Below are 25,671 nucleotides of genomic sequence, written 5' to 3'. Positions count from 1 at the left end.
TGAATATTAACCAATGAGGTGGGTCTTTCCATATCCTACCAACACAACAGATGTTTCTGCTACAGTGAATATTAACCAATGAGGTGGGTCTTTCCACATTCTACCAACACAACAGATGTTTCTACTACAGTGAATATTAACCAATGAGGTGGGTCTTTCCACATTCTACCAACACAACAGATGTTTCTACTACAGTGAATATTAACCAATGAGGTGGGTCTTTCCACATTCTACCAACACAACAGATGTTTCTACTACAGTGAATATTAACCAATGAGGTGGGTCTTTACACATTCTACCAACACAACAGATGTTTCTACTACAGTGAATATTAACCAATGAGGTGGGTCTTTCCACATTCTACCAACACAACAGATGTTAATACTACAGTGAATATTAACCAATGAGGTGGGTCTTTCCACATTCTACCAACCCAACAGATGTTTCTACTACAGTGAATATTAACCAATGAGGTGGGTCTTTCCACATTCTACCAACACAACAGATGTTAATACTACAGTGAATATTAACCAATGAGGTGGGTCTTTACACATTCTACCAACACAACAGATGTTTCTACTACAGTGAATATTAACCAATGAGGTGGGTCTTTCCACATTCTACCAACACAACAGATGTTTCTACTACAGTGAATATTAACCAATGAGGTGGGTCTTTCCACATTCTACCAACACAACAGATGTTTCTACTACAGTGAATATTAACCAATGAGGTGGGTCTTTCCACATTCTACCAACACAACAGATGTTTATACTACAGTGAATATTAACCAATGAGGTGGGTCTTTCCACATTCTACCAACACAACAGATGTTTCTACTACAGTGAATATTAACCAATGAGGTGGGTCTTTCCACATTCTACCAACACAACAGATGTTTCTACTACAGTGAATATTAACCAATGAGGTGGGTCTTTCCACATTCTACCAACACAACAGATGTTTCTACTACAGTGAATATTAACCAATGAGGTGGGTCTTTCCACATTCTACCAACACAACAGATGTTTCTACTACAGTGAATATTAACCAATGAGGTGGGTCTTTCCACATTCTACCAACCCAACAGATGTTTCTACTACAGTGAATATTAACCAATGAGGTGGGTCTTTCCACATTCTACCAACACAACAGATGTTTCTACTACAGTGAATATTAACCAATGAGGTGGGTCTTTCCACATTCTACCAACACAACAGATGTTTCTACTACAGTGAATATTAACCAATGAGGTGGGTCTTTCCACATTCTACCAACCCAACAGATGTTTCTACTACAGTGAATATTAACCAATGAGGTGGGTCTTTCCACATTCTACCAACACAACAGATGTTTCTACTACAGTGAATATTAACCAATGAGGTGGGTCTTTCCACATTCTACCAACACAACAGATGTTTCTACTACAGTGAATATTAACCAATGAGGTGGGTCTTTCCACATTCTACCAACACAACAGATGTTTCTACTACAGTGAATATTAACCAATGAGGTGGGTCTTTCCACATTCTACCAACACAACAGATGTTTCTACTACAGTGAATATTAACCAATGAGGTGGGTCTTTCCACATTCTACCAACACAACAGATGTTTCTACTACAGTGAATATTAACCAATGAGGTGGGTCTTTCCACATTCTACCAACACAACAGATGTTTCTACTACAGTGAATATTAACCAATGAGGTGGGTCTTTCCACATTCTACCAACACAACAGATGTTTCTACTACAGTGAATATTAACCAATGAGGTGGGTCTTTCCACATTCTACCAACACAACAGATGTTTCTACTACAGTGAATATTAACCAATGAGGTGGGTCTTTACACATTCTACCATCACAACAGATGTTTCTACTACAGTGAATATTAACCAATGAGGTGGGTCTTTACACATTCTACCAACCCAACAGATGTTTCTACTACAGTGAATATTAACCAATGAGGTGGGTCTTTCCACATTCTACCAACACAACAGATGTTTCTACTACAGTGAATATTAACCAATGAGGTGGGTCTTTACACATTCTACCAACACAACAGATGTTTCTACTACAGTGAATATTAACCAATGAGGTGGGTCTTTCCACATTCTACCAACACAACAGATGTTAATACTACAGTGAATATTAACCAATGAGGTGGGTCTTTCCACATTCTACCAACACAACAGATGTTTCTACTACAGTGAATATTAACCAATGAGGTGGGTCTTTCCACATTCTACCAACCCAACAGATGTTTCTACTACAGTGAATATTAACCAATGAGGTGGGTCTTTCCACATTCTACCAACACAACAGATGTTTCTACTACAGTGAATATTAACCAATGAGGTGGGTCTTTCCACATTCTACCAACACAACAGATGTTAATACTACAGTGAATATTAACCAATGAGGTGGGTCTTTACACATTCTACCATCACAACAGATGTTTCTACTACAGTGAATATTAACCAATGAGGTGGGTCTTTACACATTCTACCAACCCAACAGATGTTTCTACTACAGTGAATATTAACCAATGAGGTGGGTCTTTCCACATTCTACCAACACAACAGATGTTAATACTACAGTGAATATTAACCAATGAGGTGGGTCTTTACACATTCTACCAACACAACAGATGTTTCTACTACAGTGAATATTAACCAATGAGGTGGGTCTTTCCACATTCTACCAACACAACAGATGTTAATACTACAGTGAATATTAACCAATGAGGTGGGTCATACCACATTCTACCTACACAACAGATGTTAATACTACAGTGAATATTAACCAATGAGGTGGGTCTTTCCACATTCTACCAACCCAACAGATGTTTCTACTACAGTGAATATTAACCAATGAGGTGGGTCTTTCCACATTCTACCAACCCAACAGATGTTTCTACTACAGTGAATATTAACCAATGAGGTGGGTCTTTCCACATTCTACCAACACAACAGATGTTAATACTACAGTGAATATTAACCAATGAGGTGGGTCTTTCCACATTCTACCAACACAACAGATGTTTCTACTACAGTGAATATTAACCAATGAGGTGGGTCTTTCCACATTCTACCAACACAACAGATGTTTCTACTACAGTGAATATTAACCAATGAGGTGGGTCTTTCCACATTCTACCAACACAACAGATGTTTCTACTACAGTGAAAATTAACCAATAAGGTGGGTCTTTACACATTCTACCATCACAACAGATGTTTCTACTACAGTGAATATTAACCAATGAGGTGGGTCTTTACACATTCTACCAACACAACAGATGTTAATACTACAGTGAATATTAACCAATGAGGTGGGCCTTTCCACATTCTACCAACCCAACAGATGTTTCTACTACAGTGAATATTAACCAATGAGGTGGGTCTTTCCACATTCTACCAACACATTAGATGTTTCTACTACAGTGAATATTAACCAATGAGGTGGGTCTTTCCATATCCTACCAACACAACAGATGTTTCTACTACAGTGAATATTAACCAATGAGGTGGGTCTTTCCACATTCTACCAACACAACAGATGTTTCTACTATGAAGCAACGCTTTCAGGTTAATAAAAGTTTAATTCCCAAATAGCCTCTACAGGTTTGGTCATTATCAGATATTGGAGCGTTGAAAGATGATGCACAACAACGGTTTCTTCCAGGAAACCATGACTCCAATAACCACCGCGGTCAAAATAACTGTAAAGTACTTCACTATCGAAACAACTACTGCTATAATCAAGCTGTGGGATCTGACCTCATTGATCTGTCAGTAAGCTATGTCTACATGGGTATTGGGATCTGACCTCATTGATCTGTCAGTAAGCTATGTTTTCATGGGTATTGGGATCTGACTTCATTGATCTGTCAGTAAGCTATGTTTGCAAGGGTATTGGGATCTGACCTCATTGATCTGTCAGTAAGCTATGTTTACATGGGTATTGGGATCTGACTTCATTGATCTGTCAGTAAGCTATTTTTACATGGGTATTGGGATCTGACCTCTTTGATCTGTCAGTAAGCTCTGTTTACATGGGTATTGGGATCTGACCTCATTGATCTGTCAGTAAGCTATGTTTACATGGGTTTTGGGATCTGACCTCATTGATCTGTCAGTAAGCTATGTTTACATGGGATCTGACCTCATTGATCTGTCAGTAAGCTATGTCTACATGGGTATTGGGATCTGACCTCATTGATCTGTCAGTAAGCTATGTCTACATGGGTATTGGGATCTGACCTCATTGATCTGTCAGTAAGCTATGTCTACATGGGTATTGGGATCTGACCTCATTGATCTGTCAGTAAGCTATGTCTACATGGGTATTGGGATCTGACCTCATTGATCTGTCAGTAAGCTATGTCTACATGGGTATTGGGATCTAACCTCATTGATCTGTCAGTAAGCTATGTCTACATGGGTATTGGGATCTGACCTCATTGATCTGTCAGTAAGCTATGTCTACATGGGTATTGGGATCTAACCTCATTGATCTGTCAGTAAGCTATGTTTACATGGGTATTGGGATCTCAGCTATAGTATAATCCAGCAAAGCAGTCCTACCAGCTAGCAGTGTAATGAACCTTGTCTGATAGCCAATCAACCGTGTCCTAATTAACTACAATGACCATAATCCATAATGCCTACTTGTCTTGTCTGTTTATTTTACACTTGCTATGTAAATGAGACAGAAGAATGTATGATGGTCAATGCTATCTGGGATCCTTGGGACATCTCTTCCCTAAACCCTAACCTTAACCCCTAACCTTAACCATTTTAAATCTCAACTTCAATGGGCTAGGGACGTCCCAAGGATGTATCTCTACCTGAAAATACATGATCTAAGTGATTGATAGTTGGTATTCAGCAGTCATAAAGCCTAATTTACTTTAATAAACAACTAAAATAGTGATTTTGTCAGACAGCAGCACTACACTTTATTGACTGACTGATCCATTCATCCTTCCATCCCTCCTCAGCCTTCCTCTCCTCTGAAGACCCAGTGAGGGTGGAGCTCAGTCAGAGAGCTGTTGAGGGACTGGTTAGGAAGAACACTTCTACAGACAGAGAGGTGAGAGGTCACACATGGTTTAGATGGTAAATATTTATGTCCCCTTAGCGGTTCATCATATCAGCAAAAGGGAATATGTTCCATCTATGTTCATTTACATTAGTGCAATTTGTCCACTGATATTGGTGTAATTTCTCACCCCTTTTGGCTGTATGAAAGTTAATTTCCCCTCAGACACACACATTTGTTCTTTGATATTATGAAGGTCATTTGTGTCAAATGTACCTTTCCCCACTCATTCACCCCATCTCTTTACATTGCTGATGCATATTTGGTGGCCTGGCTGCATCCAGACGATGTCAAAGGCCCATCCTGGTAGATCTGAACCTAATGCAGCTTGGAGTGATCAGATGACAGAAGTCACATTTAGGTGCCAGGTGTAACTGAGGCCATAGATGCTCCATATCCATTACTTTGAGTGTTTCATATAATATGACTAAATGTGTTTCTTTCTGTGTTACAGGGACAGTCAAGAAATGGAACAACAAGGCCACAGAACATGACATAAGCAGAGCTGTTTGATAATTTTGTTTGTCTTTTAATAGTTGAATCCTTTGACGTATTGTTGATTTAAAAAAAAAAAGGGATACTAAATGTACATATCATACATTTTGACAGTGGAAGATGTACTGAATTTATACTGTTTTTCATACTAAGATATGTGTTGCTTTTGTACATATCTGTTGATTGGTTTCCCAAGAGTCTGTTGATTGGTCAGTCATTGGGATCATTTGTTTTACAGGTTGTTCAAATCAAATCAAGCTTTATTTATACAGCACATTTCAGACATGGATGCAACACAATGGCTCCACAGGAACAAACAAATATTTAGTACACAACAAACCGAATAATAACTGAAAGACTAATGAGCATTCTGATGAAATGCCATTGATTAAAATACTAAGAATTGGATGCAACATCTAACCCAAAACATAAGCTTGTTTTACTCCATAGTTTGTTGCTAAGATCCACAGCAAATATCGCTAAAATAGAAGAGGGGAACAAACAAAGAGTCACTGACAACAACCACAACTAAACAGGTGGGGTTTTAGGAGGGTTCTGAAAGACACTATGGGGGTGTCCACTGAAAGTTGACTAGTAACAACAACTGGGACATAAAAGACACCCACCATGAGACCCACTAAATCTGCCCAAGAAGAGGCAAACAAAAGAAAAACCCACACCAAACTTAAAGACAGGAAGCAAACCAAAAAGGTGGAACAACTAAAGGTGTTGACTCTCCACATGTATCAAGACAACTGGAGCACTGGGCCAGACACTCTTAAATAGAACCTGGACCAGCTCAGGTGAAACACCTTCCCACTAACGAGATGGACAAGCCAGCACAGGTGTAACACATACTGACTAACGAGGTGACACCTAGAATGATTCACCTTCACCAATATAAACATGGGGTCTACTGGCTGTCAACAATTAAAAATAAGAAAAAACCCATATTTCTAAATAATAATATACAATAGGATTATTTTTTTTCTCCTTTTTCTTTCTATAGAATCCTAAAACTCACTAGTTTCTAGAACACTCGTCTTCCTAAAACTCACGACATTCTAGAACTCTCCTCTTTCGCTTCTAGAACTCTCGTCTCTTTGGAACGAGCCCAAACAAAACTCATCTCCAATACGGAAAAACGTGCAGTCAAAATAAATAAAGATCCATAGCAACGCACTAGCTAAACGCAAAACACAAATCTTATATCCATTTGGGGGGAAATCAGGTTGAATCTGCTCTTGAAACTAACACAACAAAACAAAAAACACTTGGAAATTGAGATATATTTTACCTCACTGGTTAGAGGACAACCTGCAGAAGACAGTCAGCTACATTTTGGAGTGATGCATTTAAATTTAGGGGTCCCTAAACAAAGGAACACAACACTTATTTGTCATAACTCATCGATATCATGTTGTAATCAATTGTACCGAGAGGAGGGAGATGAGGTTGCACGTCCTGTTAAAACTAACAGCTCAAAAAAACACACAGAATCTGGGAATAATGTGTACATCACTGGTTAGAGGACAATTTGTAGAAAACAGCCAGATAGATTTTGATTCAAGTGCGTAACCAACATGGTAAGTGTAACACAACTCTTTTTTTGATAGTCACTTTTTATTAAATCTCATAAATAGTACTCTTCCATTTCAGAGCCTGGATTTTCCCCGTGAGGCTAATATCCATATCATGCTGAAATCAATAGAACAGGGGACAAACGTTTAGGGTTCTACATTGTAACATCATTAAAATACTCCTACTACAATGTTAAAACATACTACATTGTGACATTATATCATTGATATCATGAAATAACTCCTTCATGTATTTTCTGATGTTTGATCAGATGTCTTTTATCGGAGAATCTCTTGTCACACTGATCACAGCTATGATTTCTCTCCTGTGTGTATTCTCTGGTGTAGAGTCAGAGAGCCAGATGTAGTAAAACTCTTCCCACATTGACCACAACTATAAGGTTTCTCTCCTGTGTGTGTTCTCAGGTGTAGAGTCAGAGAGCCAGATGTAGTAAAACTCTTCCCACATTGATCACAGCTATAAGGTTTCTCTCCTGTGTGTGTTCTCTGGTGTAATATCAGGTTGTCTGGCCGAGTAAAACTCTTCCCACATTGATTACAGCTATAAGGTTTCTCTCCTGTGTGTACTCGCTGGTGTCTAGTCAGATGGCAAGATGAAATATAAGTCTTCCCACATTGATCACAACTATAAGGTTTCTCTCCAGTGTGTGTTCTCTGGTGTACAGTCAGGTCACGAGATGTAATAAAACTTTTCACACATTGATTACAACTAAAAGATTTCTCTCCTGTGTGTATCCTCTGGTGTGATAACAGGTTGCTTGACTGAGTAAAACTCTTCCCACATTCAGTACAGCTGTATGGTTTCTCTCCTGTATGTGTTCTCTGGTGTATAATCAGATAGCTAAATGTAGTAAAACTCTTCCCACATTGATCACAGCTGTAAGGTTTCTCTCCAGTGTGAATTCTCAGGTGTACTTTTAGTGCTTTTAATCTTAAGTAACTCTTCCCACAATCAAAACAGTGGTGAGATTTCTCTCCTGTGTGTGTTCGCTGGTGTATTTTAAGATCTGATGAAGATTTGCAATGTTTTCCACAGTCAGAGCAACAGATAGATTTCTTCCCTGTGGGTCTCTGCTGGTGTTTCTTGAGGTGATAGGATCTGGACAGACTCTTCTCTGACTCGTTAGCATCATGATGTTGAGGCTCCCCAGAGGATCCATGATAGTCACGTCTCTCTCCTGTGTGAACAAGTCAGACAGATAGTTAAAGGCTCACAACAGCAGAAATCCACTGAAAAGGGTGATGCCAACAGCATAGCCATGATACTGTACAACAATTGACGTATGTAATGAATGTTAAAATTACTTGACAATTGTCTTAAGACAGTCAAGTGAGCAACAATAGTCATATTTAGTCTTGTTTTCACATTAGTAGTAACTAGAAATAAGTAAAAGGTGTTGAACTCCTAAGCAGTGTGCCAGGCCACTTTTGTTCTCAAATATAGGCACCTTTCTGCGTTTGCTAAAATTGCGACAAGGGCGATGCGCACACAATTTGATTGCAGAAACACCTCCCTGCTAATGCAGAAACCGCTAGTTATGGATGTAGTATGTCTGCCTGGAGCAAAAATGGTGAGCAAGTGGCCTAAGCTGTGCCATTAGAGATCTGGGTTCGAGTCCAAGCTCTGTTGCAGCCGGCCGCGACCGGGAGGCCCATGGGGCGACGCACAATTGGCCCACCGTCGTCCGGGTTAGGGGAGGGTTTGGCCGGCAGGGATATCCTTGTCTCATCGCGCACTAGCGACTCATGTGGCGGGCCGGGCGCAGTGCACACTGACCAGGTCGCCAGGTGTACGGTGTTTCCTCCGACACATTGGTGCTGCTGGCTTCCGGGTTGGATGGACATTGTGTCAAGAAGCAGCGCGGCTAGGTTGGGTTGTGTTTCAGAGGACGCATGGCTCTCGACCTTCGCCTCTCCAGAGTCCGTATGGGAGTTGCAGCGATGAGACAAGACTGTAAGTACCAATTGGGGAGAAAAAAATATATATATTTAAAAAATGGTGAGCAAAGATTAGTTTTCACAATGTATTCTGAATATTACAGCACTAGATCAGGAGTGCTACTCAAGGAAACTCACATTAAGCTCTGTGTCTATTCACTACTTCACCACCGTGGGGGAAACTCAGGGGAGTTCTCATAGGCTGACAGCAAATAAAGCCTCCATTTACAGGTTGATTATGATTATCATCATTTGACACTACTTTGGATTATAATTGTAAGGCTCGTTTGAATGTCCTGATTTAATATAATGTTTGTGTTATTGTCGAAAATGTACTACTTTATATTTAAAAACGACTTCAACCAGTAAAATGATCATTGGCTAGTTTTCCATCAGCCTGACATCAGCCTGACAATGAGATTTTGTCCACTAAGTGTATGCCAAAATGGTCTATAATCTCACCTAACAATAACATAGACCTACTGTAGGACCCATAACTTCACCTAACAACAACATAGACCTAGGACTATAAATCATTTAATATTTTAGGTGAAACAAGGAGACTAAAATGTCTTTGTCATGACAATTCATAACCTGATCACCAGATAATTTTGTGAATAATCCCACTAGGCTATTCTGTAATGTGTTGTCATTCTAAATGTCCTGAATAAAGGAAAATAGCTCTGTGTGTTGTACAATAGCCTATCCACCAAGGAACAGTTCTCTACACATTATGAGCTAAGTATCTCTGTGTCCAAACAGACTAACGAGACCCTACTGTAAATCAAGTAGACAATAACACATTATAAATATCGATTTGTTTGGGATGTTGGATCCAACGTGGAGCACGGCATAACTGTCTTTACCGGTGTAATGAATGAAGAACTACATTTGACTGGCATGCAGAAAATTATTTCCTGGATCAGCTGATGATAGTTGAACATGTGACTGTAACTAAACAGCTACAGTATTTAGTATTATGTGTAATTATTGAAGAACCGCGTTAATGACAGTATCCATTTGGGTGTTGTCAATAAAGTTAAGGTGACTCTCGGTTAGAACCATTGGATTTAGCAAACTCTGAAATGATTTAGGATTTCTGTGCCCATGAAAACTGTTTTTCCAGCGTAATATAAGGAGACAGTAAATGTTACGTAGGTAGAGAGCATTTCAGAGATCTGAATACAAAAAACTGTCCCACAGCAAGATCCAGTATTTAAGTTGAAGTTCATCATATGACAACCTTAACGTTATGACTATAACTACTGTTCCCTGAAGGAGGGAAACTAGGTACAACATACTATTAAATCCACACGTTATGACTATAACTACTGTTCCCTGAAGGAGGGAAACTAGGTACAACATACTATTAAATCCACACCTCGCTGGAAGCCCCGCCTTCCACAGGTGATGAGCGTGAGACTCGGATATATTCCTTAAATGATTTAATCCTTAAATTTAATACCTCACTTCACCGACCCAGGAAGTGGCGGAGCCAAACAGGTGTTGTAACTCGTTCATAACTGGCACGCAGATCGGTAGAAATGGTAAGATAAATTGGCGCTTCAAACGGAAATGGAAAAAGTTTGCTGATTTTACCGGAAACTTCAGGAGCATAACGTCAGAATTAACGAAGGCCAGCAGCAGGTGGGGAATAGGTTATTTTCTTCTGGTTATATTGACCTCTGGCTTCCTCAAGTCATTTGTGTGTGTTAATTATTTAATCGAACGCTTGAAGCATCAGTTCAAGTTCTGCACATACAGTTGATTTTATTAAACACATGGGGTGTGTCCATATGGAAAAATACACGTCATAACATTTCAAACAATCAATTGGTAGAAAGAAAATACTATTTTTTTTTTTAAATCTGCCCTAGAACATACAACATACATGCATTCAGACCCCTTCCCTTTTTACACATTTGGTTATTATAAAAATGTTTTTTTATTTTTTATTATCAATTTTCAGACAATACCTCATAAAGACATCACAATACCCCATAAAAGTGAGAAAAAAAGTTTAGAAATGCTTGTGTATGTATATATATATATATATATATATATATATATATATATATATATATATATAGGTCATGCCAGTAGGCTACAGTAGGTTGTATCTCTCTAGGTCATGCCAGTAAGCTACAGTAGGTTGTATCTCTCTAGGTCATGCCAGTAGGTTACAGTAGGTTGTATCTCTCTAGGTCATGCCAGTAGGTTACAGTAGGTTGTATCTCTCTAGGTCATGCCAGTAGGTTACAGTAGGTTGTATCTCTCTAGGTCATGCCAGTAGGCTACAGTAGGTTGTATCTCTCTAGGTCATGCCAGTAGACTACAGTAGGTTGTATCTCTCTAGGTCATGCCAGTAGGTTACAGTAGGTTGTAACTCTCTAGGTCATGCCAGTAGGTTACAGTAGGTTGTATCTCTCTAGGTCATGCCAGTAGGCTACAGTAGGTTGTATCTCTCTAGGTCATGCCAGTAAGCTACAGTAGTTTGTATCTCTCTAGGTCATGCCAGTAAGCTACAGTAGGTTGTATCTCTCTAGGTCATGCCAGTAGGTTACAGTAGGTTGTAACTCTCTAGGTCATGCCAGTAGGCTACAGTAGGTTTTATCTCTCTAGGTCATGCCAGTAAGCTACAGTAGGTTGTATCTCTCTAGGTCATGCCAGTAGGTTACAGTAGGTTGTATCTCTCTAGGTCATGCCAGTAGGTTACAGTAGGTTGTATCTCTCTAGGTCATGCCAGTAGGTTACAGTAGGTTGTATCTCTCTAGGTCATGCCAGTAGGTTACAGTAGGTTGTATCTCTCTAGGTCATGCCAGTAGGCTACAGTAGGTTGTATCTCTCTAGGTCATGCCAGTAGACTACAGTAGGTTGTATCTCTCTAGGTCATGCCAGTAGGTTACAGTAGGTTGTAACTCTCTAGGTCATGCCAGTAGGTTACAGTAGGTTGTATCTCTCTAGGTCATGCCAGTAGGCTACAGTAGGTTGTATCTCTCTAGGTCATGCCAGTAAGCTACAGTAGTTTGTATCTCTCTAGGTCATGCCAGTAAGCTACAGTAGGTTGTATCTCTCTAGGTCATGCCAGTAGGTTACAGTAGGTTGTAACTCTCTAGGTCATGCCAGTAGGCTACAGTAGGTTTTATCTCTCTAGGTCATGCCAGTAAGCTACAGTAGGTTGTATCTCTCTAGGTCATGCCAGTAGGTTACAGTAGGTTGTATCTCTCTAGGTCATGCCAGTAGGTTACAGTAGGTTGTAACTCTCTAGGTCATGCCAGTAGGCTACAGTAGGTTGTAACTCTCTAGGTCATGCCAGTAGGCTACAGTAGGTTTTATCTCTCTAGGTCATGCCAGTAGGTTACAGTAGGTTGTAACTATCTAGGTCATGCCAGTAGACTACAGTAGGTTGTATCTCTCTAGGTCATGCCAGTAGGTTACAGTAGGTTGTATCTCTCTAGGTCATGCCAGTAGGTTACAGTAGGTTGTATCTCTCTAGGTCATGCCAGTAGGTTACAGTAGGTTGTATCTCTCTAGGTCATGCCAGTAGGTTACAGTAGGTTGTATCTCTCTAGGTCATGCCAGTAGGTTACAGTAGGTTGTAACTCTCTAGGTCATGCCAGTAGGCTACAGTAGGTTGTATCTCTCTAGGTCATGCCAGTAGGTTACAGTAGGTTGTAACTCTCTAGGTCATGCAAGTAGGTTACAGTAGGTTGTATCTCTCTAGGTCATGCCAGTAGGCTACAGTAGGTTGTATCTCTCTAGGTCATGCCAGTAGGTTACAGTAGGTTGTATCTCTCTAGGTCATGCCAGTAGGTTACAGTAGGTTGTATCTCTCTAGGTCATGCCAGTAGGTTACAGTAGGTTGTATCTCTCTAGGTCATGCCAGTAGGTTACAGTAGGTTGTATCTCTCTAGGTCATGCCAGTAGGTTACAGTAGGTTGTATCTCTCTAGGTCATGCCAGTAGGCTACAGTAGGTTGTATCTCTCTAGGTCATGCCAGTAGGCTACAGTAGGTTGTATCTCTCTAGGTCATGCCAGTAGGTTACAGTAGGTTGTAACTCTCTAGGTCATGCCAGTAGGTTACAGTAGGTTGTATCTCTCTAGGTCATGCCAGTAGGCTACAGTAGGTTGTATCTCTCTAGGTCATGCCAGTAGGTTACAGTAGGTTGTATCTCTGGGTCATGCCAGTAGGTTACAGTAGGTTGTAACTCTCTAGATCATGCCAGTAGGTTACAGTAGGTTGTACCTCTCTAGGTCATGCCAGTAGGTTACAGTAGGTTGTATCTCTCTTGGTCATGCCAGTAGGTTACAGTAGGTTGTAACTCTCTAGGTCATGCCAGTAGGTTACAAATCTCTAGGTCATGCCAGTAGGTTACAGTAGGTTGTAACTCTCTAGGTCATGCCAGTAGGTTACAGTAGGTTGTATCTCTCTAGGTCATGCCAATAGGTTACAGTAGGTTGTATCTCTCTAGGTCATGCCAGTAGGTTACGTAGGTTGTATCTCTCTAGGTCATGCCAGTAGGTTACAGTAGGTTGTATCTCTCTAGGTCATGCCAGTAGGTTACAGTAGGTTGTAACTCTCTAGGTCATGCCAGTAGGTTACAGTAGGTTGTAACTCTCTAGGTCATGCCAGTAGGTTACAGTAGGTTGTATCTCTCTAGGTCATGCCAGTAGGCTACAGTAGGTTGTATCTCTCTAGGTCATGCCAGTAGGTTACAGTAGGTTGTATCTCTGGGTCATGCCAGTAGGTTACAGTAGGTTGTAACTCTCTAGATCATGCCAGTAGGTTACAGTAGGTTGTACCTCTCTAGGTCATGCCAGTAGGTTACAGTAGGTTGTATCTCTCTTGGTCATGCCAGTAGGTTACAGTAGGTTGTAACTCTCTAGGTCATGCCAGTAGGTTACAACTCTCTAGGTCATGCCAGTAGGTTACAGTAGGTTGTAACTCTCTAGGTCATGCCAGTAGGTTACAGTAGGTTTTATCTCTCTAGGTCATGCCAGTAGGTTACAGTAGGTTGTATCTCTCTAGGTCATGCCAGTAGGTTACAGTAGGTTGTATCTCTCTAGGTCATGCCAGTAGGTTACAGTAGGTTGTATCTCTCTAGGTCATGCCAGTAGGTTACAGTAGGTTGTAACTCTCTAGGTCATGCCAGTAGGTTACAGTAGGTTGTAACTCTCTAGGTCATGCCAGTAGGTTACAGTTGGTTGTATCCAAGTGGAAACAATTATCAACCCAATGTGGAAAGTGTTGAATTTGGTCAACAACAAAATGAATGGCTTATTTGCTACGTGAGGTTTACTTGATCTAACAGAAGTTTCGTAATGATTAAGTTGTTATGTGGACACGTGACATACCGACAACTTTGATAAAAACACTATTGGAGTTGTCTCCAGATCGCTATGCATATTCATGCTAGTAGCTTAGCATCTCTCTCCATTGAATACAGGCGGTTGACGACAACAACCCTCATAGAATATAAACAATAGATTACAAAAATAAGATGTATCCACCAATCCAAAGACAGGATAGGCGGGAGATAGACAACCCACAGTGCAGCTTTGTGGACAACGACTCCCCTTGTTAGGGCAGAGAGACATCTTGTCAGTATATCCATAATCTTTGGTGTAGCCAACCCAACTCTCACATGGCTCTATTGGGGGGAACGGTGTGTAGTAAAACATCACTACATTAAAATCACTACATGCCGTGGCCCCCCAGTCTGCGGTCAGCAGATAGACCCTTCTCAAATATATATGTTAAGTCACTTTTTGTAAACGGAACGGAGAAAACACGTCGTCTGATTCTAGACATATCAGTCATCATCCCAGGGCCCTCCGTTGAAGAGGTATTGACGAGCCAACTCCGAATATCCAAAGTTAAAAACTAATTGAAGGCGGTACTTACTGGTGTTACTCAGATCTCCTGTCTCCTCCTCTTCATCTTTCAATGTGACAGTAATCTCTCCTTCCTTCTTCACTCCAAAAACTGCATCCTCCTCTTTCTCTTCCTCCTCTTCTTTTACTGTAACATCTTCCTCCTCTTTCACTCTGAACGCGTCTTCCTCTTCTGTCACTGAAACGTCTTTCTCTTCTTCTTTCACTGTAACAGCCTCACCCTCTACTTCTTGTTTTACTGTAACATCCTCCTCTTCCTTCTCCTCTTTCACGACAATGTTCAGCCCCAGAGCTTCTTTCTCCGTCCAGCAGACCTCCTTTTCTTTAACAGGAAGGGAGTAGTTTAGGGAGCTCATGTTCGGGGATGTTAGCTAGCTAGCTATCATTAGCGACCAGGCTAATGCTAACTTAACCAGCCAGCTACTATAGCTGACTAATAAAAAATAACGTAATATTAAATTAAATAGGTTAACAAGTAGATACGACAGAAGTGTGCCTAAAACACAGTAGCTAATATAGACCGAAAGCGTCTAAATAGCTTGAATCTTTCGGCTATGTTGGCTAGCAAGCTACCGAGGTGGTTGACGAGCTGTTTATGAAGAACCGTCCACTAGATTATACGTCACGCTGCAGCATCGCCTGAAAGACGCACATCGCCGTCTGCTGACTGGAGGGAAACGCAGTTGAGGATCAGATTTTATTTTCAGACAAAGATTATTTTACATGGATTTAATTAAATGATACTGTTATATTGAGACATACAAAGACCTGAATGTGTTGGTTGATTAGTGCGAATTTGTTTTTTTACTACAGAACATTTAAGGCAGTTTCATTAAGTCAAACTAAATCTAAATAAGTAGCCAGCTGCTGTAGGTCTATACTGCTCCTACATGGTGTAACAATACATCATGTAGATGTATATAATGAACAGACTAGGTCTATACTGCTCCTACATGGTGTAACAATACATCATGTAGATGTGTATAATGAACAGACTAGGTCTATACTGCTCCTACATGGTGTAACAATACATCATGTAGATGTATATAATGAACAGACTAGGTCTATACTGCTCCTACATGGTGTAACAATACATCATGTAGATGTGTATAATGAACAGACTAGGTCTATACTGCTCCTACATGGTGTAACAATACATCATGTAGATGTATATAATGAACAGACTAGGTCTATACTGCTCCTACATGGTGTAACAATACATCATGTAGATGTATATAATGAACAGACTAGGTCTATACTGCTCCTACATGGTGTAACAATACATCATGTAGATGTATACCGCCGTTAAAAAGTTTGGGGTCACTTACAAATGTCCTTGTTTTTGAAAGAAAAGCACATTTTTGTAGACAGTGTGCTGGCTTTCTTGTTCTTTAACAAAGCTTTTGTAAACAGTGTTTTTGCAATGCAGCAATTCAACCATGAAGGCCTGATTCCCTCAGTCTCTGAACAGTTGATGTTGAGATGTGTCTGTTACTTGAACTCTGTGAAGCATTTATTTGGACTGCAATCTGAGGTGCAGTTAACTCTAATGAACATATCTTCTGCAGCAGAGGTAACTCTGGGTCTTCCTTTCCGGTGGCAATCCTCATGAGAGCAACCCATACCTTGTCACAACACAACTGATTGGCTCAAACGCATTAAAACCTCTATGGGCAAGGTGGGACACTGTACCCGCACCCTACCATACCCCTGTCTGTACGTTATCCCTTGAATCTATCCTACCACGCCCAGAAATCTGCTCCTTTTATTCTCTGTTCACAACGCACTAGACGACCAGTTCTGATAGCCTTTAGCCAAACCCTCATCCTACTCCTCTGTTCCTCGAGTGATGTAGAGGTTAACCCAGGCCCTGTGTCCCCACGCGCTCTCATTTGTTGACTTCTGTAACTGTAAAAGCCTTGGTTTCATGCATGTTAACATCAGAGCCTCCTCCCTCAGTTTGTTTTACTCACTGCTTTAGCACACTCCGCCAACCTTGATGTCTTTGCCGTGTCTGAATCCTGGCTTTGGTAGGCCACCAAAAATTCTGAAATTTCCATCCCCAACTACAACATTTTCCGTCAAGATAGAACTGCCAAAGGGGGAAGAGTCGCAATCTACTGCAGAGATGGCCTGCAAAGTTCTATCATACTTTCCAGGTCTAAGCCCAAACAGTTCGAGCTTCTAATTTAAAAAAAAGTATCTCTCCAGAAATAAGTCTCTCACTATTGCCGCCTGTTACAGACCCCCCCTCCCCACCCTCAGCTCCCAGCTGAGCCCTGGACCCGATATATGAATTGATTGCCCCCCATCTATCTTCAGAGTTCATTCTGTTAGGTGACCTAAACTGGGATATGCTTAACACCCCGGCCGTCCTACAATCCAAGCTAGATGCCCTCAATCTCACACAAAATATCAAGGAACCCACCAGGTACAACCCTAAATCTGTAAACATGGGCACCCTCACTGATATTATCCTGACCAACTTGCCCTCCAAATACACCTCTGCTGTTTTCATTCAGGATCTCAGCGATCACTGCCCCATTGCCTGCATCCATTATGGGTCCGCGATCAAACTACCACCCCTCATCACTGTCAAACGCTCCCTAAAACACTTCTGCAAGCAGGCCTTTCTAATCGACCTGGCCTGGGTCTCCTGGAAGGATATTGACCTCATCCCGTCAGTAGAGGATGCCTGGTTGTTCTGTAATTATAATTTCCTCACCACCTTAAATAAGCATGCCCCTTTCAAAAAATGTAGAACTAAGAACAGATAAAGCCCTTGGTTCACTCCAGACCTGACTGCCCTCGAACCAGCACAAAAATATCCTGTGGCGTACTGCACTAACAGCTCCCCACCCCCCCAAGCCTCCCCAGCTTCTCCTTCACCCAAATCCAGATAGCTGATGTTCTGAAAGAGTTGCAAAACCTGGACCCGTACAAATCAGCTGGGCTTGACAATCTGGACCCTCTCTTTCTAAAATTATCCGCCGCCATTGTGGCAACCCATTTACCAGTCTGTTCAACCTCTCTTTCATATCATCCAAGATTCCTAAAGATTAGAACGCTTCCGCGGTCATCCCCCTTTTCAAAGGGGGTGACACTCTAGACCCAAACTGTAACAGACCTATATCCATCCTGCCCTGCCTTTTCTAAAGTATTCGAAAGTCAAGTTAACAAACAGGTCACTGACCATTTTTTGAATCCCACCGTACCTTCTCCGCTGTGCAATCTGGTTTCCGAGCTGGTCACGGGTGCACCTCAGCCACGCTCAAGGTACTAAACGTATCATAACCGCCATCAATAAAAGACAGTACTGTGCAGCCGTCTTCATCAACCTGGCCATGGCTTTCGACTCTGTCAATCAACATATTCTTATTGGAAGACTCAATAGCCTTGGTTTCTCAAATGACTGACTCGCCTGGTTCACCAACTACTTCTCAGACAGAGAAACTGATCGCTGCCCGCACCCGCCCGTCCAGCATCACTACTCTGGACGGTTCTGACTTAGAATATGTGGACAACTATAAATACCTAGGTATCTGGTTAGACTGAACTCTCCTTCCAGACTAATATTAAGCATTTCCAATCCAAAATTAAATCTAGAATCGGCTTCCTATTTCGCAACAAAGCCTCCTTCACTCACGCTGCCAAACACCCTCGTAAAACTGACTATCCTACCAATCCTTGACTTCGGCGATGTCATTTTCAAAATAGCCTGCAACACTCTACTCATCAAACTGGATGCAGTCTATCACAGTGCCATCCGTTTTGTCACCAAAGCCCCATATACCACCCACCACTGCGACCTGTATGCTCTCGTCGGCTGGCCCTCGCTACATATTCGTTGCCAAACCCACTGGCTCCAGGTCATCTATAAGTCTTTGCTAGGCCGCCTTCACTCAGCTCACTGGTCACCATAGCAACACCCACACACAGCACGCGCTCCAGGAGGTATATCTCACTGGTCATCCCCAAAGCCAACACCTACATTGGCCGCCTTTCCTTCCAGTTCTCTGCTGCCAATGACTGGAACGAATTGCAAAATCGCTGAAGTTGGAGACTTATATCTCCCTCATTAACTTTAAGCATCAGCTATCTGAGCAGCTTACTAATCGCTGCAGCTGTACACAGCCCATCTGTAAATAGCCCATCCAACTGCCTACCTCATCCCCATGTTTTTATTTACTTTTCTTGCTCACACCAGTATTTCTAACTATGTGTTTCTAACTATGTGTCGCACTGCTTTGCTTTATCTTGGCCAGGTCGCAGTTGTAAATGAGAACTTGTTCTCAACTGGCCACCTGGTTAAATAAAGGTGAATAATAGTCACATGTTCAACTATCATTTGCTGATCCAGGAAATCATTTTCTGAATGACAGTCAAATGACAAACATCACGACATTTGTGAGGTACAGTAGGTCTATGTTATTGTTAGGTGAAGTTATGGGCCAATTTGGCAAACACTTAGTGTACAACCCCTCATTGTCAGGCTGATGGAAAAGCTAGCCAAAGAGCATTTTACTGTTTGAAGTGTTTTTTAAGTATAAAGCGGTTGATTTGCAATGATGACACAACCATTATATTAAATAGAACATTAAAACAAGCCTTACAATTATAATCCAAAGTAGTGTGAAATGTACTCATAAGCAACCTGTAAATGGAGGTTACTCACCATTCACATTCAGAATACATTGTGAAAAACTCAAATATTTGCTCACCATTTTTGCTCCAGGCAGATATAGTACATCCATAACTAGTGGTTTCCTCATTACCAGATATACTACATCCACAACTAGTGGTTTCCTCATTACCAGATATACTACATCCATAACTAGTGGTTTCCTCATTACCAGATATACTACATCCGTAACTTGTGGTTTCCTCATTACCAGATATACTACATCCGTAACTTGTGGTTTCCTCATTACCAGATATACTACATCCATAACTAGTGGTTTCCTCATTACCAGATATACTACATCCATAACTAGTGGTTTCCTCATTACCAGATATACTACATCCATAACTATCGGTTTCCTTATTAGCAGGGAGGTGTTTCTGCAATCAAATTGCATGTGCATCGCCCTCGTGCCGCAATTTTATTAAACACAGAAAGGGGCCTATATTGGAGACCAAATGTCGTCTGGCACACTGCTTAGGATTTCAGCAACTTTAACTTATTTCTAGCCTACAGTCATCGATTTCACTACTAATGTGAAAACAAGACGAAATATGACTATTCTTGCTCATTTTAAGACATTTGTCCAACAATTTTAACATGACATTACAGACGTCAATTGTTGTACAACAACATCATGGCTCCGCTGTTGGCATCACCTTTTACAGTGGATTTCTACTGTTGTGGGCCTTTAACCATCTGTCTGACTTTGTTGTTCACACAGGAGAGAGACGTGACTATCGTGGATCCTCTGGGGAGCCTCAACAACCTCATGATGCTGAAGAGGCAGAGAAGAGTCTCTCCAGATCAGAACACCTCAATAAACACCTGCAGAGATCCACAGGGAAGAGAACTCACTGCTGCTCTGACGGTGGGAAGAGATTCACCTCATCAGGCATTAAAATTCATCAGAAAATCCACACAGGAGAGAAATCTTATAGCTGTGATCAATGTGGGAAGAGTTTTACTACATCTGGCCATCTGACACTACACCAGAGAATACACACAGGAGAGAAACCTTATTGCTGTGATCAATGTGGGAAGCGTTTTTGTCAATCTGGACAGCTGACAGTGCACCAGAGAACACACACAGGAGAGAAATCTTATTGCTGTGGTCAATGTGGGAAGAGTTTTGCTGCATCTGGCTCTCTGACTCTACACCAGAGAATACACACAGGAGAGACCCCTTATAGCTGTGGTCAATGTGGGAAGAGTTTTGGTCGATCTGTCTCTTTGACTCTACACCAGAGAACACACACAGGAGAGAAATCTTATAGCTGTGATCAGTGTGACAAGAGATTCACCGATAAAAGACATCTGATCAAACATCAGAAAATACATGAAGGAGTTGTTTCATGATATCAATGATATAATGTCACAATGTAGAATGTTTTAACATTGTAGTAGGAGTATTTTAATGATGTCACAATGTAGAACCCTAAACGTTTGCCCCTGTTCTATTGATTTCAGCATGATATGGATATTAGCCTCAGGGGGGTAAATCCAGGCTCTGAAATGGAAGAGTACTATTTATGAGATTTAATAAAAAGTGACTAACAAAAAGAGAGTTGTGTTACACTTACCACGTTGGTGACGCACTTGAATCAAAATGTATCTGGCTGTTTTCTACAAATTGTCCTCTAACCAGTGATGTACACATTATTCCCAGATTCCGTGTGATTTTTGAGCTGTTAGTTTTAACAGGATGTGGAACCTCATCTCCCTCCTCTCGGTACAATTGATTACAACATGATATCGATGAGTTATGACAAATAAGTGTTCCTTTGTTTAGGGACCCCTAAATGTAAATGCATCATTCCAAAATGTAGCTGACTGTCTCCTGCAGGTTGTCCTCTAACCAGTGAGGTAAAATATATCTCCCATTTCCATGTGTTTTTTTAGTTGTGTTAGTTTCAACATCACGTACAAGCTGATTTTCCCCCCTGATCGATATCAGTGATTTATTGCTACTTGTCAAAACAACAGCGTTTCTGGTGCTTGTGCAGTTTATAAGCTGCTTGTTTTTAAAAATACAAGTAATACGATTATTGTGGCAGATGTTTGTGTATATAGCACAATCTATGATTAGATTTGGACATGTTAAAACTGTGTTTTGACATTGGGGCTATCCCACCTAGCAAAATGTCATTGAAAAGATGTTGAAAATAAGACTATGCAATCAAATATGTCATATTTACGTTTCATATAACATTTAGTAATGATAACTATTTATGCAACCAACTGACAATTTTTTTGGTACAATTATATTGACATTGTTCCCCTGCTTTTAGAATATCAGGGTTCATGGTGAGGACAACTTGGTTTCTGATTGTCTCAAAGTGGGCAGTCAAACAGTTTTGTGTTTTGCGTTTAGCCAGTGCGTTGCCATGGATCACAGTTTATTTTGACTGCACGTTTTTCCGTATTGGAGATGAGTTTTGTTTGGGCTCGTTCCAAGGGGACGAGAGTTCTAGAAGCTAGTGAGTTTTAGGAAGACGAGAGTTCTAGAAGCTAGTGAGTTTTAGGAAGAGGAGAGTTCCAAAAGCTAGTGAGTTTTAGGAAGACGAGAGTTCTAGAAGCTAGTGAGTTTTAGGAAGACGAGAGTTCTAGAAGCTAGTGAGTTTTAGGAAGACGAGAGTTCTAGAAGCTAGTGAGTTTTAGGAAGACGAGAGTTCTAGAAGCTAGTGAGTTTTAGGCTTCTATAGAAAGAAAAAGGACAAAAGATACTATTGTATATTATTATTTAGAAATATGTTTTTTTTTTTCTTGTTTTTAATTGTTGACAGCCAGTAGACACCATGTTTATATTGGTGAAGGTGAAGCATTGTAGTTGATTATAATGTGAAATTAAGTTGTTTTCTGTTGGTGGTGAGCAAACTTGTCCAACAAAAATATAGGATATATTTGTTGTCTTGAAGGGGAAGGTGTTACAGGCTTTGGTTTTTCCATTTATGTTTTGAGGTTGGACTTTAGCACGTCTAGCTCGTTAGCTCGTGCCGTCAGCTCGTTAGCACGTCTAGCTCGTTAGTCAGTATGTGTTACACCTGTGCTGGCTTGTCCATCTCGTTAGTGGGAAGGTGTTTCACCTGAGCTGGTCCAGGTTCTATTTAAGAGTGCCTGGCCCAGTGCTCCAGTTGTCTTGATACATGTGGAGAGTCAACACCTTTAGTTGCTCCACCTTTTTGGTTTGCTTCCTGTCTTTAAGTTTGGTGTGGGTTTTTCTTTAGTTTTCCTCTTCTTGGGCAGATTTAGTGGGTCTCATGGTGGGTGTCTTTTAGGTCCCAGTTGTTGTTACTGGTCAACTTTCAGTGGACACCCCCATAGTGTCTTTCAGAGTCCCTCTTATTAAAAAACAAGCTTATATTTTGGGTTGGATATTGCATCCAATTAATATTTTAATCAATGGCATTTCCTTAGAATGTTCATTACTCTTTCAGTTGTTAATCTTCTGTTTGTTGTGTACTAAGTATTTCTGTTTATTTTCATTTTTTTTCTGTGAAAGCATTGTGTTGCATCCATGTCTGAAATGTGCTGTATAAATAAAGCTTGATTTGATTTCAACAAATTAACCCAATGACTGACCAATCAACAGACTCCTGGTCCCTCTTAGTATGAAAACAGTATCAATCCCACTTTTCCAGCCTGCTGAAGGCGTGGTGGAGTGGTAAACACCACCCCCGGCTCTACCAGGGGCTTGAGGTGGTCTCCCACAGCTCTGCTTATGTCATGGTCTGTGGCCTTGCTGTTCCATTTCTTGACTGCCCCTGCAACACAGAAATGAACACTTAGTAATATATAAAACACTCAAAGTAATGGATATGGAGCATCTATGGCCTCAGTTATACCTGGCACTAAAATGTGACTTTTGTCATCTGATCACTCAAAGCTGCATTAGGTTCAGATCTACCAGGATGGGCCTTTGACACAGTCAGGCCACTGAATATGCATAAGCAATGTAAAGAGACGGGGTGAATGAGTGTGGAAAAGTACATTTGACACAAATGACCTTCATAATGTCAAAGAACAAATGTGTGTCTTAGGGGAAATTAACTTTCATACAGCCAAAAGGGGTGAGAAATTACACCAATATCAGTGGACAATTTGCACTAATGTAAATAAACATGGATGGAACATATTCCCTTTTGCTGACGTGATGAACCACTAAGGGGACATAAATATTTACCATCTAAACCATGTGTGACCTCTCACCTCTCTGGCTGTAGAAGTGTTCTTCCTAACCAGTCCCTCAACAGCTCTCTGACTGAGCTCCACCCGCACTGGGTCTTCATAGGAGAGGAAGGCTGAGGAGGGATGGAAGGATGAATGGATCAGTCAGTCAATAATGTGTAGAACTGCTGTCTGACAAAATCACTATTTTAGTAGTTCATTAAAGCAAATAAGGCTTTATGACTGCTGAATACCAACTATCAATCACCTAGATTATGTATTTTCAGGTAGAGATACATCCTTGGGACGTCCCTAGCCCACTGAAGTTGACATTTAAAATGGTTAAGGTAGGGGTTAAGGTTAGGGTTTAGGGTAGGGATGTCCCAAGGATCCCAGATAGCATTGACCATTGTGCATTCTTCTGTCTCTTTTACATAGCAGGTGATGGGTTCTGACTTCTGAACTTGAAAATATGAAATATCCTTATTATGTGAAATTGAATGAAACAATAATGTATGTTGATGCTAATATGATGTACAATATTCCATGATGTTTCTATATGATAACAATAGAGTAATATATTTAATATGATGTACAATATTCCATGATGTTTCTATATGATAACAATAGAGTAATATATTTAATATGATGTACAATATTCCATGATGTTTCTATATGATAACAATACAGCAATATATTTAATATGATGTACAATATTCCATGATGTTTCTATATGATAACAATAGAGTAATATATTTAATATGATGTACAATATTCCATGATGTTTCTATATGATAACAATAGAGTAATATATTTAATATGATGTACAATATTCCATGATGTTTCTATCTGATAACAATACAGTAATATATTTAATATGATGTACAATATTCCATGATGTTTCTATATGATAACAATACAGTAATATATTTAATATGCCATATACTATTTTTTAACGGTTTCACTAAGTAATTTTAATTAACTTAATCATTATGATTCAACGTCAGTACACCGTCTCACCTCATACTGTATTGGAGCAGCAGCAGCTGACTGTCCAGTTCAACATCAGTTCACCGTCTCACCTCATACTGTATTGGAGCAGCAGCAGCTGACTGCCCAGTTCAACATCAGTTCACCGTCTCACCTCATACTGTATTGGAGCAGCAGCAGCTGACTGCCCGGTTCAACATCAGTTCACCGTCTCACCTCATACTGTATTGGAGCAGCAGCAGCTGACTGCCCAGTTCAACATCAGTTCACCGTCTCACCTCATACTGTATTGGAGCAGCAGCAGCTGACTGCCCGGTTCAACATCAGTTCATCGTCTCACCTCATACTGTATTGGAGCAGCAGCAGCTGACTGCCCAGTTCAACATCAGTTCACCGTCTCACCTCATACTGTATTGGAGCAGCAGCAGCTGACTGCCCAGTTCAACATCAGTTCACCGTCTCACCTCATACTGTATTGGAGCAGCAGCAGCTGACTGCCAGGTTCACCATCAGTTCACCGTCTCACCTCATACTGTATTGGAGCAGCAGCAGCTGACTGCCCAGTTCAACATCAGTTCACCGGCTCACCTCATACTGTATTGTCTCGAAATAATTTATTATAATAATATAACATACTAATAATGAATAACGAAGACAATGATGGTTTTCTGTGAATATCTTCCATAACGTTACTATAGTTAATGAACGTAAATATTAGAAAGCCGGGTTTGACCGTCGGCGTTGTATGAGCTACAGTACAGTACCGTTAGCTAGCTAGCTAACGTTATGTCCTAACTAG

The 25,671-nt window shown here is 40.7% G+C and overlaps 1 protein-coding gene across 1 annotated transcript; it reads right to left on the bottom strand.

The window, feature by feature from the left end:
• Positions 1–5,839: 5,839 nt before the first annotated feature.
• LOC145863068 (uncharacterized) lies at positions 5,840–15,617 on the bottom strand. Its single transcript, XM_082968309.1, has 2 exons — positions 15,045–15,617; positions 5,840–8,379 (listed from the first exon to the last, which is right to left on the bottom strand). The coding sequence occupies exons 1-2, from the start codon at positions 15,388–15,390 to the stop codon at positions 7,493–7,495; spliced, it is 1,233 nt and encodes a 410-aa protein (XP_082824435.1). The 5' UTR covers positions 15,391–15,617; the 3' UTR covers positions 5,840–7,492.
• Positions 15,618–25,671: the final 10,054 nt, after the last annotated feature.

Source organism: Salmo salar, chromosome 02 (assembly GCF_965601325.2).
Source record: "Salmo salar chromosome 02, fSalSal1, whole genome shotgun sequence".
NCBI classification, from domain to species: domain Eukaryota; kingdom Metazoa; phylum Chordata; class Actinopteri; order Salmoniformes; family Salmonidae; genus Salmo; species Salmo salar.
The sequence above is the reverse complement of the archived record's forward strand: the minus strand, read 5'-3'. Positions and strand labels throughout refer to the sequence as shown.